This window comes from Manacus vitellinus, unplaced genomic scaffold, assembly GCF_001715985.3.
Source record: "Manacus vitellinus isolate BGI_N305 unplaced genomic scaffold, ASM171598v3 scaffold_70_pilon, whole genome shotgun sequence".
NCBI lineage: Eukaryota > Metazoa > Chordata > Aves > Passeriformes > Pipridae > Manacus > Manacus vitellinus.
The window spans coordinates 2072880-2089131 of NW_021940754.1; the positions used below are offsets into that span (position 1 = coordinate 2072880).

At 42.7% G+C, this 16252-nt stretch overlaps 1 protein-coding gene across 1 annotated transcript; it reads right to left on the reverse strand.

The window, feature by feature from the left end:
- Positions 1 to 536: 536 nt before the first annotated feature.
- Positions 537 to 15156, reverse strand: UGP2 (UDP-glucose pyrophosphorylase 2). The gene is made up of 9 exons (XM_008929019.3): positions 15008 to 15156; positions 14357 to 14464; positions 7228 to 7413; positions 5691 to 5824; positions 4743 to 5040; positions 3477 to 3674; positions 3059 to 3301; positions 2513 to 2617; positions 537 to 1623 (listed from the first exon to the last, which is right to left on the reverse strand). Exons 1-9 carry the CDS (start codon positions 15119 to 15121, stop codon positions 1516 to 1518), a joined length of 1494 nt encoding a protein of 497 aa, XP_008927267.2. The 5' UTR covers positions 15122 to 15156; the 3' UTR covers positions 537 to 1515.
- Between the last annotated feature and the right edge of the window lie 1096 nt (positions 15157 to 16252).

Below are 16252 nucleotides of genomic sequence, written 5' to 3' on the forward strand. Positions count from 1 at the left end.
AAGATTTTCTAACAAACAGAAGTTCCCCAAAGCCCTTACATGTGGGACAGAGGAGTGACCTGGTCACTGGTAGCAGTGACAGGGTTACTGGGGGAACTGTAAGGTGGCAGAAAGGCTGGTGTGGGGATGGTCGCCCTCAGCTGCCCAGCCCTGGACTGGCATGGCCCCAGGCAGTGGGAAGGACTGGGACAGAAGAAAACAGGGCAGAAAGAAGAGAATTTTGAAGTTTTTAGGCTGCTTATAAAAGGTTGCACCATTAAGGAAGGCGCAACTGAAATAAACTTAATTTGAGAGTTTTTAATACTACCTTTTACAGACTGGAGGCTGCCAGTACTAAGTACAAGTGCCTGTGTATCTCACCTCACCCCTCTTTACCTGACCCCAGTCTGAGTGCCTAACCCTGTGATGATCATGGATGATGGAATGATCTACTGCAGTGTGTGTGTGTGCCTGTGGTTCCCTGAGCCAGGCATGCTCACCTGTCAGCATAACAGATGTCATTAATTGTCAGTCAAAATAAAGCTCTAAAATCACACTTGTTTTTAAAGACCAACTTCTTTAATGATACATACCAGTGTTATACTAAGCTTATAAAATAAAGTTGTCTGCATGTAAATACAAGAGAAACATTAAGAAATCAATAGTGATCAGGACAGGGATTTTGATTCCTGTACAAATTTAGAAATGACTCGAGAAGATAAATTAACATACATGGCTGTGACAATATGAACATAGGTGTAGTCAACGTGATCCATTTATTGAAAAAAGAGGGCAGATCAAGGATTAAGATATTAACAGGAGATCCAGTCTTGAATGGGATGTGAAAAAGCAAACACCACACATGGATACTGAGGCATTTTTCTCAAGTATTGGATTCTTTGGGCAAGTTTGGAACACGGATGATTCCCACTCTCACGATACGGAAATGGAGGTATTGACAGCCTTACCCCAGTACCTCGACGTACAACTGGGATAGGACATCCCACTTGCAGTTTGGGGGGGGTTGAAGAGGGCTACAGGTTGTGAGCACATGAAATACAGGGTTTTAAGAGCCTGTTTAGCAGTAGTGAAACTTTTGGTTTTCAACTGTGCCTTCCTAAAACGTCACAGGAGTTGCCAACCATGTTGTCCCACATGTATTGCTTCACAGCTTTATTTCTGCAGTTACAAGCAATTCAAAACTACTGAGTGTTCGAGGCAAGCCTCTTAACTTCTTATCAAAGAAGATCTGTCCATCTTCCCGCAAGACAAACAGTATTGCACTTCAAGGTTATATTAACTGAGTTACAGAATCTCTTTAAGGACTGAAGCATTACTTACGCACATCCATGGCACTATGTGGCTGCTTAGAGATAAGCAAGAGAAATTAATTTTAAATTAATACTGCAGGGTACTGTGAAGATGACAAAGCATAGGCCCTCTGTGTACTTAAGATTTCTAATGCTTAAAAGGTTCTTCCATGATGAGGCTGGTTTAGCACAGCAGCCTCAGACCTGACCGTGCCCTCTCATGGACTCAGTGGTCCAGGATCCGCAGGTTGCCAGACACGATTTTGTTCTCTAGTAGAGCTCCAGCTGGGATGTCAATCCTGTCCCCATGATTTGCAATGATGATAACTGTTCCCTGGGTTTAGAGAAAAGAAAACAAAGTGTTTAGAAACTCGTTACCTGTTAATTTGGAAGGAGGGAGTAGGTTGTCTGGAGGACCATTTAGGTGTCACAGGTGACACAGCCAGAGCCTGGATGCCCTTTGTTGTATTGTTTTCTGCATAGGCTTTTTCGTGGTTTGGTTTTTTTTCCCCCAGAACAAAGGTTTTAAACAAGCATTATTGGAAACACTGTAATTACCAGCAGACTAGATACTATCAGCCTACAAGTAGAACTGTAACTTCTTTGAAGATACATACTTGCTGTAAGGGCTCTTGTCATGTCTGCTTGCTTTGAGGTGAAAAAATGTTACCCCTGTCAGTCCATGTGTGACAGCCCAGCCCCCCGCTGCAGCTGAACAGCAAATCTGGGCATAGAGGGACAGCCTCGAGCCCCAGAGCTGAGCCACTGCCAGTGCTGGGGGGGACAGCCCCACCTTGCACCCATCTGGCAGCTGCTGAACTGTCCTAGATGCTAAGGAAGAATCTGAGAGAGAAACTTAACCTGCTCAGCACCAATATTTACTAATAAATCAAGAACCCCAAACTGATGAGAAGGGGCCAGAAAAGGTGTGGGAAGGCCAGCCTGGGAGGTGAGGTGGGACATGCCTTGTCAAGCCACAGGACAGAGATGGCAGCAGTGTTTGAACAGAGACCTGAGGTCTGTGGCGCTTTCAAGGGTCACAGATAAACCTCATCTCTCCCTGGGCCTGTACAGAGCAGCAGCTCTGGCAAATAACACCCTGCACTCCTTCACAGGGGTCACTGTCCAGCCTTGGCCTCTACGATCCTTGGGCCACTTCCCTAATTCCCAGGAAGCAGAGATCAGTCATGTTTAGTGCAGGGGCATCCTAATTACACACTCACCTTTAATGAAACATTCTTCCCAAATGTAACATCGCCTGAAACCGTGAGATGATCCAGCTCCAGCATATCTGGAATACTTTCAAACCTCCGTAGGTAATCTTGAACCTTTTAGAAGGAGAAAAAAAATAGAGACAGCTTTAAATCCATCTGTGGATTAAAGACAAGCCTCTTCAATACTCCTTTCAGGAACCTTCCTATAATTTACATCTGAATCAATACAGGAGTTGCTACTTTGTAATTTCTTCCAGAGATAAGTGTGAGGAACAGTAGGGACAGCTTTCCACCAGTGCTGGGCAAGCTCTGGAGAACACACACAGCCCAGCTCACCTTCCATTTCCTCAGTTGAGGGGGTACAGGAGCACCCAACAGCAGTAGGAGGCTACTTTGTGAAGTACTTTGTATTCTCACGGTTCTTTACAAAGAGCAAAAGGCAATGCCCAGATGGGCAGAGGGAGATAAAGTAAACCTCACTTCTAACTTATTTATTGCTATGAACTGTATTTTTATCCAAAGAGATAAACACCAAGTATAATTATAGGAGTTTACCTTTGTGAAAGAGCTTCCCAGTTTGACAAGAGGCACTGTTGGGAATTCACGCTTCTCGCTCATGGTTAGAGACCCAGCATTAAGGCTGTACAAGTTTGACATCACAAGCAAGAGATCTGATGTGGTCTTAACAGGCAGGAAACGACTACGAGGTACGTTTATCCCCAGAGAGTTTTCAAAACTCTTGATAGCAGCACCAACTGCAGTCTCCAGCTGGATAACATTCAAGCCTCCATCCAGAGTCTGGAAGAGAAAATTCACATGAGCACAACGAGCAGGTTCTGGGTCTCAGAACTAGAGCCAAACATCAGGCAGAGCTCTGCCTTCACCCACTTCCTGGAGGCAGCAGTGCCTGTTGGTTAACGGGAAACAAACAGTTCCTTTGAGTCTTTCCTCTAAACCCTCCCCGGCTGGTTACCTTTGGGTTAACAATGATCTCCATGTCAATGGCGTTCTTCTCCTGCAGCCTTTTAATTGCAGACAGAGCAATCCACAAATTGTTGGTATTGAATATTTTGAATTTTGACACAGACTTGAATTCATCCACGTGTGCTTTTGGGACCTGAGCTATCTCCACAAGCCTCAGCTTATTTTCGTATTGCGTGAGCGTGCCACCCTGTGAGGGGCAAAGGAGAAGTTTTAAGTCCTGTTCATAGAAGCCAGAGAAATCCTCCCCTCAGCCCAAACAGAGGCACTGGTTTGTTGGCATTTAAACTTGAGCCTCAGAGCAAGGTTCAGCTGAACACATTTCTTGTTTTTAGTAACCAGCTAGCAGGTTACTAATTATAGAGTGTGTTTAAAGTACAGTCAGAACTGTCCAACGATCATATTTCAGCACTCCAAGACAGTTAATTCCTTTAATGAAAGTTGTTGGGAATCTTTTGCAATTGCCACTGTTGTCAAGAACCCCCTTCAACCGTGCTTTGCCAGATGACAGAACAAAAGCTAAATTAAATCTGAGTACTTCAGTAACCTGAACTGTATTCTTACAGGGCATTTCTGTGCTTTTGTAGGACTAAGTCAGAGCTTTCTTAAGAGGTAATCAACACAGGAAAAAAAATCACATATCACCCACACTCACATTTAAAAGAACAGAGGCAAAGCACACTTATAGGACAAATTACTGCAGGCTACAAGTATTTGATACGTCATAAACCTCTGACACGTGGCACACCTGGACTTTGTACAAAAGTCAAGGGTTTAGGGCAGGAGCAGATGTGCAGCTGCACCACACAGAGTTGTGCAATGCACACCTGGACAGCTCAGTAAGTAGCTTAGGCAGCTTTCAGTCAGAGGATGTAGCTGCTGCATCCCAGCCCTCAGTGCTCTCTTTTTACCACCCTCAAGCTTCTCCCCCTGTGTCAGTGACAGTTTGGAGAAGGCACAGAGGTTGTGACCTGCCCCCTGCAGAAACCACTCGTGTTTGCAGTCAAGCCCAGGCTGCCCTTGTCTGCCGCTGCCCAGAACGTGGATCAAATTTGTCCCGTGAATTAGAACGTCATAAACTTGCTGGTTTTTGTGCAAGTCAAATTAGAACAAAGCTGATGTGTTAAATGGTGCCTAAAATAGCTGTAAGGAGATTGGATGTATGTATGTCTGAATCCATGCATTCAGAGGAGGTGAGAGGCTGGGGATCACCACCAACACACCAGGCACAGACAGACTCACACCCATCTCCCTTTACCTTCACATCTGCCCGGGTTTTGTTTGTGACTTCCATGACAAATTCACAGCGTTTTCCATTGGGTGGGTTCATAAGGTGGTTAAGAATGTAAAGGTCCACAGTGGCACCCAAATTATCTATATTGGACACAAATATATATTCCTTCCCCTCTGCAATGAGGTTATCCAGCAGACCAGAGTTATAGAAACTGGCGTAGATGTCTCCATGGCCTGGAGGGTACCAGCACTCCGTGTTCTCTCCTGAGTAAGAGACATCCTTGGCTATTGGCAGCAGAGTTTCCTTGTTAATTCTAGGATACCTGTGAAGACAATGGATTTTGTTAAGTTCTCACCAATGTCAGACTGGCAAAAAGAAAAAATACAGCAGAAAAGGTGCAAGTCCCTGAGCTTTTCCACACAGCTTTTGAAGGTGTGCCCTCCAGGTTACTCTAAGTACTCTCAATGGGAAGACCCATCCAAATTCTGAGGTGAGAAGCTACAGAATGCAATCTCACTGCTCAAGGATTTAAAGCCAGTTCTCAGACCATGCTGTAAACCAACCTGCCTTTGACAGGCAGGTTCAGAACAGGCCAAGCACATCTCTGACCCAGCAGCCACTTTGATTAGAGTTTGTTCTGGATAAGGAACCACGGTCTGTCTCCCTCCAGAGCCTAGGGACACTAAAAGCAAATTCAGGAATCAAGTGGCCAGAATCTCATACACCATTATTCCTATATTTCTTAGAAACTGGGTCCCACACACACCCCTCTCCCTGATTTTAATACATTGCCCTTGACTCTGCCCAACACCCTCATGTTTCAGTCTCAAAAAGAGACCTAAAATAGACTGAACATGGGTACAGAAGACACTGTTGCTACCCCAGCACCTCAAACTAAAATCCACCCCATGTGGAATTTGGAGAAACAAGCTAATTTGCCCTTTTACCCCAAATGGTGAAGTTTTTTGATACCTGCTTTGATTAAAAGTATATATCTTCACACGGCTGTGACTGTATTTCTGCAGGATTTTCTTTGTGTCATCGTCAGTGTTGAAGGAATTCATGAGAACCAGAGGAACATCGGTGTTGTAGGATTTGTTTAAATGCTGAGATGGGAAATAAATGTTAAATTCAGAATATATTATTAAGCTTTAACTCCTGACACCTAAGATTTTGGGAGAAAGAAATTAGATAAGGCAGACTAGAAATAATAAATGCATGAGAGAAAAGAGAGACGCACTTATGCTGACAGAAAGGATAATAAATTGGGTAAAGGAAAATAAATCCTTGTTAGTAGTAAAGACAGGGCCTGTATTAATTAATGTACCTTAATTAATCTTTGTTTTTAAATCTGCATCTAAATTTGTAATTTGAAAAGCACAACACCACAAAATGATCATTTTAAGTTTTAGCTACTGCTGAGTACAAAAGGCAGGTTTTCCATCAAATTGTTACAGTCTGTCAAGATGACATTTCCAAACTGTCTCTGCACTTTTGAGCCTTCCTGGGAGGCCATGAGATGGACAACAGTAGAGTACATAATGAATGAAATGTCACCATGTTAATTATTTGGGAATCTATAGAATGGAGCTGAAATACACAGGAGCACTTCCATGTGCACAGCAAAAAACTGGACATTATGACAGTGTTTCACCAAAAACAGTGTGCAGGGAAAAAAAACCCAATACATTTCAGTGAGTCTTAAGCTTTGTGTATGAGCTTGCCCTCATCTGCTGGAGAGTGTTTGGGATCATTATCCTTTGGTGGAGTTGGAGACTTCCACAATGACCCCTTGGATAAAGAGCCACATCAGTTGGATGTAAATTTGAGTCTGCTACAGAACCATCTATCACACATGGGAGAGTAACTCCAAACAAACACCACACTGAGGCAAAAATTGTTGGCACTCCAGAAACTATGGAACAGGCACACCCAATTTCCTACTCTAATGACTATCTTCATTATCTGCTGGAAGAGGAATATTCAGCATTAAAAGCATAAGCTGAAATGTCCTCTCCCTACACCAGCAGCTGTTTTCTTTCTTCAGAGGAAAATGCCAGCAATTACTTCCAGCATGAGAGTTTAACTTCAACAAGGAACTTGGAGCTGCTGTGAAAAGCTTTCTTCTAATGCACTTTAAAACCTCCTTTTTTAAAAAAGATAAACTTGCAGCTGGAAGAGTCAGAAACAAGCCCAGGAATTAGTTACCCAGGCCAGCTCTACAATGTGACTGCTTGTGTTTCTGGACACAATTCCCACTGTCCAGGCTGGTGTGAACAGGCTGGATCACACTTGTGTGGAGGGGACGGTGCTGACTGCTCCGTTCCTTTGGAGTCTACTCTTCCCAAAGGAATTCTCTACTTCACCCCAGCACTGTGACCAGACCTCGTTTCCCTCTCCTCTTCCTTTTGGCAAGCCTCCACTGTGATCCCTCTTAAAAGGTCATGCAGGAGCAGCTCAGTGTGTCTTGCTTCCTCCAACGCAGCAGGAAAAGCTCATCAAACATTACCTCAATCTGCTGAACCGTCAGATCCAGGAAGGTGTTCTCGTTTCGCACCCCAATAAGACTTTTTGGGCCTTTACAGCCCATGCTGGTGCCCAGGCCACCATTGAGCTTCACAACCACCAGCTTGTTCAAGTCAGAAGCAATGTTATCAGGCAGGCCTCTGGCCTTGATCTTCTCATAGGGCTGGATCTGGGAAAACAAAACCCCAAAACCAGCAGTCAGGTATTTGGAAGGAAATTGTTTTCTCCTAAAAACTTTCAGAACTTAAAATCTGGTGAAAAAACCCACACTTATTTATATGCTCTAGGACACTAAAGAACATCTGCAAAGGGAGTCTATAATAATCTAATTTGTTATGGTACAAATAACCTGATTTGTTACTACAATAACCTCTTTCCTTGAGAGGTTCTATAGACTTTGTGACAACAGTCACCATCAGCTTCACTCAGATAAGAAGATGCCTCTGTCTGCTCTTCCAGGTTCAGAGAACTGACTCAGTGGTAAAGATGGGTAAGGAAGAAGTCACAACCTTCTTCTTGTCCTGCAGAAGGTTTCCCTGGGTGCCATCTAACTCACTGTCCCAGTAAGATGACCCCCTCTCCCCCTTCAGTCAGGCCCAATTTAGGAACTCATATGCATGCAGGGCATATAACTTTCCTTCCCTGAGCAGCTTAAACTCATAGATTTATTTTTTTATTATACTTTGCTCTAAGGTTGTCAAAGGCAACATTCTCGGCAAAAGGTTGGTTCTTTAACTCAGTCTAAACTAACTTTTATTCCAACTACTAGTCCAATCTAATAATTCATCTCTCCCAACAGCATGATACAAAGCGGAAGAAAGTTCCTACTTCTTATCCTGCTGTTTTCAGGATGTGTTCATCCAGCTCACAGTAAAATTTAGAGAGAGTCTTCTACCTCACTGACAGGTTTAAAAACAGAGTCTGGGCTACACTTGGGGCTAGTGGTGGAGAGCAAAATCAGGCTTGTAATGACAGTGTGTCTTGCATTAGGCACTGCTTGTTCCCTAATCCAAAGCACCTCAGGCAGAGAGACAACAGTAACAATGCCACGGTAAGAATCATGCCAAAACTGTTAGAGCAGAATCAATATAATTATCCTTTAGCCTGCCCTTCTAAAGATTTTCTTTTGCAGAAAAGCCTTGGTGTTTCAGTGCTGTGTGTGTTCCAGCTGCAAGAAAATGATTTTAAACGCTGATAAGGGGTGTGTGAGATCCACAGCTGATTTCCAAGAACAAATACATACAGAGTAGTTTTCAGAACTGTGTTTGCTTTGGGCAAGTTGGGCTGGGGTTCAAATGGAAATTCGCACTGCACTGGAACAAGAGTCATATTTCTTACTGGGATGTGTGGGTGTAGGGAGGAGAGTTTGTGCAATTCCAGCATTCCAGTGCACCACAGGCAGCAGATTAGAGCGGTTCCCTCACATTAGGGAAATTCTTCCTTATGGGACCTGAAAAGCTTATAGGATATATATAAAGATAAGGTGACTCCACACGGAGTTCTTGTGGCTCGGACAGAAAGCAGTAACACAAACACTGCCATTCCCCAGAGGACAAACACAGGAACTTCCTTCCAAGGTTCCAAGAACTTTTCAGGAACAGAAGTGCGCAAAAAGCAGAATCTCGCTGGGCTTTGTCGACAACAGAGATTGTGTTCAGGCTGGGCAGACACCTTGACAAACAACCGTTCTTCTCATTAGCAAAGAGATGATAAACACTGATTTTAACGTCTTGGAGGTACCTCAGGAAGCTTAATGAACGATTCACTACCAGCAGGACCTACAGAGATTTACACTCAGATTTACTGCTTCCCATCCACTCCAAGGTCAATAGCGCTCTGTATTAGACTGTAAATGGATTAGAAGCATTTCAGCTGGAGCTTTAGCTGGGTGGGACGTGAGTCACATCCACGATATTCAGACGCCGTCTGAACATCCAGAAAAATTATCTCAACTTTCACGTCTCACTATGTTCTTCTTGCATCACTCACAAAAAGCAGAAAGTCTGACACTCAGCTCAGGGTTAGACTGCCTCAAAAATCATTTGCTTTTGCTGAAGTGCCAACTACCCTTTCATGCCTTCACCATCATGCCTGAGACAAGTTTATGCAGAAAGCTCAAAGCAAAAATCCTGAAGAAGTTAACAGTTCCATCCAGGCCCTCCAATGAGGACTCAGTTCACTGGATGTTGCATCAGTTACAACACAAAATTTATGACTCAGCCTCACTAAATGTTTCAGTTTCTTCTGGCACAGGCATTGGAAACGACAACTTGGCAATGAAGCCCTGGATCTTGAAGGGTCTTTAATTCAGAAAATAACAAATGTCAAGAACTCAAGTTCCACCAGGAATGCTGCAGCATCAGGACTGCTGGGTGCCAGTGCTATCATGTAGCAGTTCCAGTCATGTGTAGGCACTAATATGCAGAACTACCTCATGATCTACAAGTGTATACACAAGTGTAAGAAGTGCTCCACAGTAATAAAAATCAATCCTTGCTCTAAAGGTTTGGAACAGTGGGCTTGACAAGTAAATGCTGATGGGGAAATTCCTCAGGAAAAAACAGGGGCAGGAATGACATGGCTTACAGCTGCCTGGCTGCAGTGTTACTCACTTGAGACATGTCTCACAGCCGTGGTTTGGGAGTGTTCTAAGATGACATATGCAGCTTCCTTTGTTTTGCAGCCAATGTCACAAAAGTGATTTCTCAGAACAGTTTGCATGAGGCAGCACTGGGAGTCTGACAAACAGATTTCAGAATCATACTCCTACTGCAAGGAGGCTTTGCAAGAGTTTGTCAGAGACAGACAAAATGAGCATCGGGGCTGTCACTGTGGGTAGACAGGAAAGGAATACACCCATATTAGTTAATATGTACTTACACTACCAGGAAACATTTACTCAGCACCAAGGGACAGTTCTAGAAATACCACCAAGTGAAGAGGTCTCTGCCCTTGTGAGACCCCACCTACAGTGCTGCACCCAGGTCTGGAGTCCTCAGCACAGGAAATACATGGATCTGTTAGAGCAGGTGCAGAGGAAAGCCACAAAGATGATCAGAGAGACAGGAGCCCTCTCCTGTGAAGACAGGATGAGTCAGCTGGGGTTGTTCAGCCTGGAGAGGAGAGGCCTTCGGGAGACCTCACTGCAGCCTTCCAGTACCTAGAGTGGGCTTACAGAGGAAGAGTGACTTTTTACACAGGCTGATAGGGATAGGACAAGGGGGAATGGTTTCAAACTACAAGAGGAGAGATTTAAATTAGATCTCAGAAAGAAATTCTTTACTCTGAAGGTGGTGAAGCAGAGGAACAGGTCACCCAGAGAAGCTGTGGCTGCCCCATCCCTGGAAGTGTTCAAGGCCACGTTGGATGGGGCTTGGAGCAACCTGGTCTAGTGGAACTTGTGCCTGCCCATGGCAGGGGGTTGGAACAAGATGATCTTTGAGGTCCCTTCCAAACCATTCTAAGATTCTATGAACCCTTAAAACCCGTTTCCAGAGTTGAAGATCAGAAAGGTGTTTTGCTTTTGAGTAAGGGCATAACATTCATTCTTTCCCTTCATGATACAGTTCCCTGAGATGACAACCTGAGCTGCAGACAAGAATCCAACCAATGGGGAAGGAAAAAAATGGCTCTAACAGACAAGTTCCTTTCACACTCACATTGCTTTGGATGCTCTCTTTACATCCCAGATGAGGTTTTGCATTGCTGTTCTGTGGTTAACTTGGTCACTGCAGTTCTCTCTGAGGCCTCTCAGCAGGACTTTGCTATTGCTTCCAATTCAAACAAACAGATGGCTGCAATCTACATCGAGGGGATTAAGTTACACTTGCCATGTCCACATTCTTTACCTCCTCTCCCTGTTAACTGGCACTCTCAGTGTACTTTCTTCTCTGGAGACTGTAACAGTAATGGGTCCTAACTATGCGAGCTATCACTGTAAGCCTTTGGACATATGAAAGCAAAGCATCTGGAAGGAAAAAACAAGTCAAAGGTTTACCAATATAGTGTGAAATGGGTTCAATCATCTGTTACCATCATCAGTATTAGTTGTTACACTGAAAACATGGAGGCCAGGGAGAAATCTCCCATTGCAGAGAAAAACAGAGGAATATTACAAAGGAAAAATTTCTGTTTAAATTAACTGACAGGAGCCTTTACTTGTCAGTACATGCTTCAGGAAAAAGCAGAAAGCTACATTCAAAGAACAAATATCACAGGTAGCACACTAGACAACCTACAGAAGTCTGATCAGAAATTCTGCTCCTGCATACCAGTCCCTTGGCATTGGGCAAAAGCCTGAAACACCCTTCCCACCTAAAAGACAAAGCCTATAAGTATTCATGAACTTTTTTAAGCTGCTAAACAAACAAAAAATCAGCAACTTAACACTTTGGCACATTTTTGGGTGCCTCTGTTTACAGATACACATGCATGTCTGTATGTATATAAACACACATATGTATCTAAACAGATGCTTTTTACTCTGCTAAGCATCAGCTGAAGATTATACTTCCCATAATTCTCATCAGCAAAGCAATTCTCCAAAACAATCACAGGCAAGTAGACTTCCACTGGGGAGAGTAAGCTGGTGCTTTCTAGGGCATGGTCCTTGTAGTGTGAGATTCTCCAAGCACCCAAACACCCACCACCTCATAAAACAAGGTCATCCCTACAGGCGATTATAAATCACCTGCAAGATCACCAGCAAACAAGTCTTGTGTATAACAACCTCTGTGCTCTTCTAACAAGACCAGGAGGAGAATACATGTGGGGGTTTATAGCTCAGAAAAGAAAATGCACCTGGAACTGAACAGAAGCACTCAGACAAAACACACAGATGTTCACAGATGGATACTTGTCCCAAAGAACTCATTACTACAGCCCTTCAAAAATCATCCCTCTTTATCTCCTCTAAAAGCTCAGACTGTTCTTACCTGTACTAGCTAGACTAATAATTCTGATATTCTGGTCTTTAAGAAATCAACTTTTATCCAATAATTCCACAAGTCATACCCCTCAGCAAGGAATCCTCTGGGAGAAGGTCACTTGAAAAGGGTTTCACATAAGACACATTTCACTTTCCACGTTGTGTACCTGACATGACTGATGTATGAAAAAGGAGGGGGTAGATACGAGCAGGGTTCAAGGAGGGTAGGGAGATGAAACTCTTATGGTCAGCAAAAAAGAGAAAAGAAAAAAATACTCAAGTAATTTAATTTTGCTTTCGGTTTTTGCAAGCACTTAAACCCACCTCCTGCCAGATCAGGAAGTGTAAGTATCACCCTAAAGAAACAAATATTTACTATGACGTGAAGAATGCTTGGAAGGAAGTTTGTTTGCAGATATTTTGCCCTAGCTTTCTTCTGTAGCATTTATCAAATATCATTACTTAATTTAGAGTTCATGCTAGGAAGCAAAATTCCATTTAAGATCGTGCATGCATCTCATCTGACCAGCAGTGACCCGATCTTACAGAATTCTTATCTTGTCAAAAGTTGCTACATAGCACAGGGACACATTTGAGAATAAGCAGTACAGACCACAAGGAAGAAGGCAGATACTCTTTCTAATCCTGTCCCTCTCCATTCAGCCCTCTGTCATCTTAAGTTAGACCTTTGCCTTAGTTCTTTTTTAACACCTTGCCATGTCTGGGAATATCCCCTCAGTCTATTTTAGTGCCTTCCCAAAGCCCTCCTGTTTGACATTTGCTCCCAGTGTCCTACTCAGTCATTTTCAGTCCTTTACAGAACTTGTAAGTTTTTCCATGGGAGGTGTGCAAAACTTGGAAAATAGACAACAGCTCTTCCTCTCCACAAAGCAGCCCATTCACTTGCATCAGATTTCTGTAATTTAATCCCAGGCTTTATCTTGACACAGGGAACAGTTTATTCCTTTCATTGTCCTAACTACCTTTTTACATATTTAAGAGCCCTATTGCCTCCCACAGTCTCAGCCCCCCTACACTGAAAGAAATCCCCTTTTCTTCAGCCTTCCTTCCAAGTCGCCTTATCTAGAACTCCAATTTCTCACCTTGGCCTCTTCATTGAGGGTGGAACTTTTCTCCCCAAAGCAACACTTCATTCAGTGTTACAGTACAGAAAAGAAAGACATCACATGTTTTTGAAGCTAAAAGAAAACACTCAACCTTGGAAAAACCCTAGACTTGCTCTAAAACAGCATCATTCTTCAACGCTTTATAGAGCAGCACTGCATCTGTTCTGGAAGTAACCAGACAGCCTGCCTTTCAGTTGGAAACAGAGCCTCGATTGAATCACACAGAGAGCCTCAGAGAAACCACAAACCTGTGAGGACACAGAAGTCCCGCAATATGCCAAGATCACTACGCTGGGAAAAGCAAGAATCTGTAGCACAACTACACCATTAGAGTCAAAGGGACAGCCTGGGGCCACAGATGAATCAATAAAATGAGGTTAGGTTTAATAGGAAGTATTTATTTCAGTACTAAACAGTGCAGAGAAAATATATAGTGCTTTTTCAGCAGCAGCTCAAGTTACAGGTTATAAGTTACAACAACGTAGATGGCACTAGGAAATTACACTCCAAAACCCCCCCCAGTCAACTCCTTGTTTCAGATCCCTTTCTTTTACTGAGCTGCTGTAGGTTAGAGAAGTTGCTAAATGAGCTCTATTACCCAGCCCACTCACCATATGTCCCCTTTCAAATTACTTAGCATAATGGATCTCTGGAAACAGTCTCATCTGAGACGTGCAGCCTTCTTTTAGGGGCAGGAGGGAAATGGGAGCAACAAGGGTCGAACCCACTTCCCCTCTGACACAAGTTCCAGTTTACTCCAGAAAAGGTACCAAATGGTAAGGTGGCATCTGTCCCATTTTGTTCCCCTGCTCGAAGAACAGCTAACAAAATAACACCAAAGAACTTGACACATATGGTAAGCAGGACCTGATGTTCAGGAACACATACAACATATGTCAACAAATATTTATTTCTCAGTTCAAACCCAAAGCGTTGTCCTACTTGATTTTAGGGAACCATGGCAGATAGATCCCCTCGATGGGTGGATACACCATTTGCCTTAAGTAGCAATTATCAGTTTTATGTTCCTTACAGACTGCCACTTCATTGCAACTTACAGAATCTTCTGGAGGTCTCTGAATCTTCCCCCAGTCCACAGATGGTCCCTTTTCTTGTAGGAATCTATGAAATAACTTCTTAAATCCTTCCAGGTCCTTTTTAGTGTGCTACAAAAAAGAAATACGTTACTAAATGCTGATATTTAATGCATACCTATTCAATCACAGAAGCATTTCTACACATTTATGTACAATCTATTCACAAGAGTAATTTCATTAGCACTGAAGTAGACATGCTAAAACTTACGTAAAATTCTAAAAGGTACCAAAAGCTCATTTTCACTAAAACTCGAGGTACAAAACCAACTTGGATACCTACACAACAAGTATTTTGTCAAAATCATAACCTTAACAATTTGACCCAATCTTTAAGATAACAGCTTTACCCTCCCTTTCTGTAATCCATTGAAGATTACATAGAACCTTTAATAACTAAAGATGATTAAACACTTAATAACTCCATCACCCAGTTTATAGGGAACTGAAAGTCTCCTACTGACATTGTATCCAGGCTACTCTTCCACACAGGATCAGAGCACATCCTAAAAATAAGGACATGGTAATCTGTGATTCATCCCTTTGTCCAAGATCTGCCTCAATGTCCTGCACTCAATTTGTCCTGCTGAGTGGCACCCACGTCCTGCTCCTTACCTCTATCTCATTTGAGTTTGCGGTCGCAAGTATCTTATCGAGTTCTACTTTCATTGAATACTCCAGCTCTTGTCGAATGACTTCCTGAAACTGTGAAGAGCCAGCTTGAGACATTGCTTTGCTGAAATCTGGAATAAAAATGAAAATAGGGGTTAAAAAAACAAAACAAAACAAAACAAACCTAGTTTATTTAGATTACAAATAGTCTTCAATTTTGTTTAAAAAAAACGTGATAAACTCACATAATCTAGTTTTATCACTTGTACTACAGGAATCTAAAGTTTTTGTTCTTAGTTAGTTACTTGTGGAACAGACCTTAAATTGGGGCCAAAGAATAACAACCCTTCTTTCAAAACTCAAAAGAACCCAAAAAGACCGATGATCCATCTCAAGAAGTGTCCAAAAATCCGCAGCAGCGTATTTTTTTTGCTAAAGAATTCACATCCTGCTGCATCGACACACTTTAGCAAGTGTAAGTGTGAAAAAGGAGAATTTTCTTAGTGAAAAGCTCTGTAGAACGTTGTGACTGAGCGTATCCTTCTGTTCACCTAAGCAAATAAAACATACGCTTTCGTTATTTATACAGCGCGTTTTCACACGATCTTCTGCTTGTTCCAGTGAATATTCCCTCACTTTATCGTGCGAGTATTTTCACACTACAGCATGCATTTCAGTTACTAAGCAACCTAGAAAATTGGGCTGTCTATCACTTCAGCATTTGTTTTACTTTTGAAAGTGATAAGCTTCATGAATGTGGAAAAGAGTAAATACACAAATGTTCTATAAAGTCCACCCCGCAGGAAGAACCGGGAGAGAACATGACTCTGTTTTCCAACTGAAAGCATTTGAAGCGAGTGTGTTCTCAAAAGACATTCTGAGTATGTTCTCTAAAGACCTCAGTTAATTTAATTTCTGCCAAATCCCCTGAGTAATGACTTCCCTGTAACACAGAGAGTGATGTATTGCCAAATATAGCTGGATTTTAGAAACACCCTGAACACTAGTGCAAAAAGGGACAGAAGGGAACTTTGCAAGTGAACAGAGTGATACTGACAGAAAATATTGTTAGAAGAGGAACCTGCATTTAAAGTCCACCTACTGAGAACACACATTAAAAGGCTCTCCTATTGAGAATGCCTAAGAATGGCAGAGACGGTTCATTTTAATATAATTTTGATTGTATTTTATTTTTTTAAGCAAAGTATTCCACAGCCTCAGCCTCAGTGACAGTATGTAATCCTTGCT

Bases quoted from the DNA above. Each gene is read 5' to 3' on its own strand.
- UGP2 (XM_008929019.3), bottom strand. From the start codon at position 15,121: ATGTCTCAAGCTGGCTCTTCACAGTTTCAGGAAGTCATTCGACAAGAG. The intron at 3,675-4,742 runs GTAAAGGGAGAT...TGCCCCTCACAG, and splicing joins AAACCCGGGCAGATGTGAAG to GGTGGCACGCTCACGCAATA. The intron at 2,618-3,058 runs GTAAACTCCTAT...TCCTTCTAAAAG, and splicing joins TGGGAAGCTCTTTCACAAAG to GTTCAAGATTACCTACGGAG.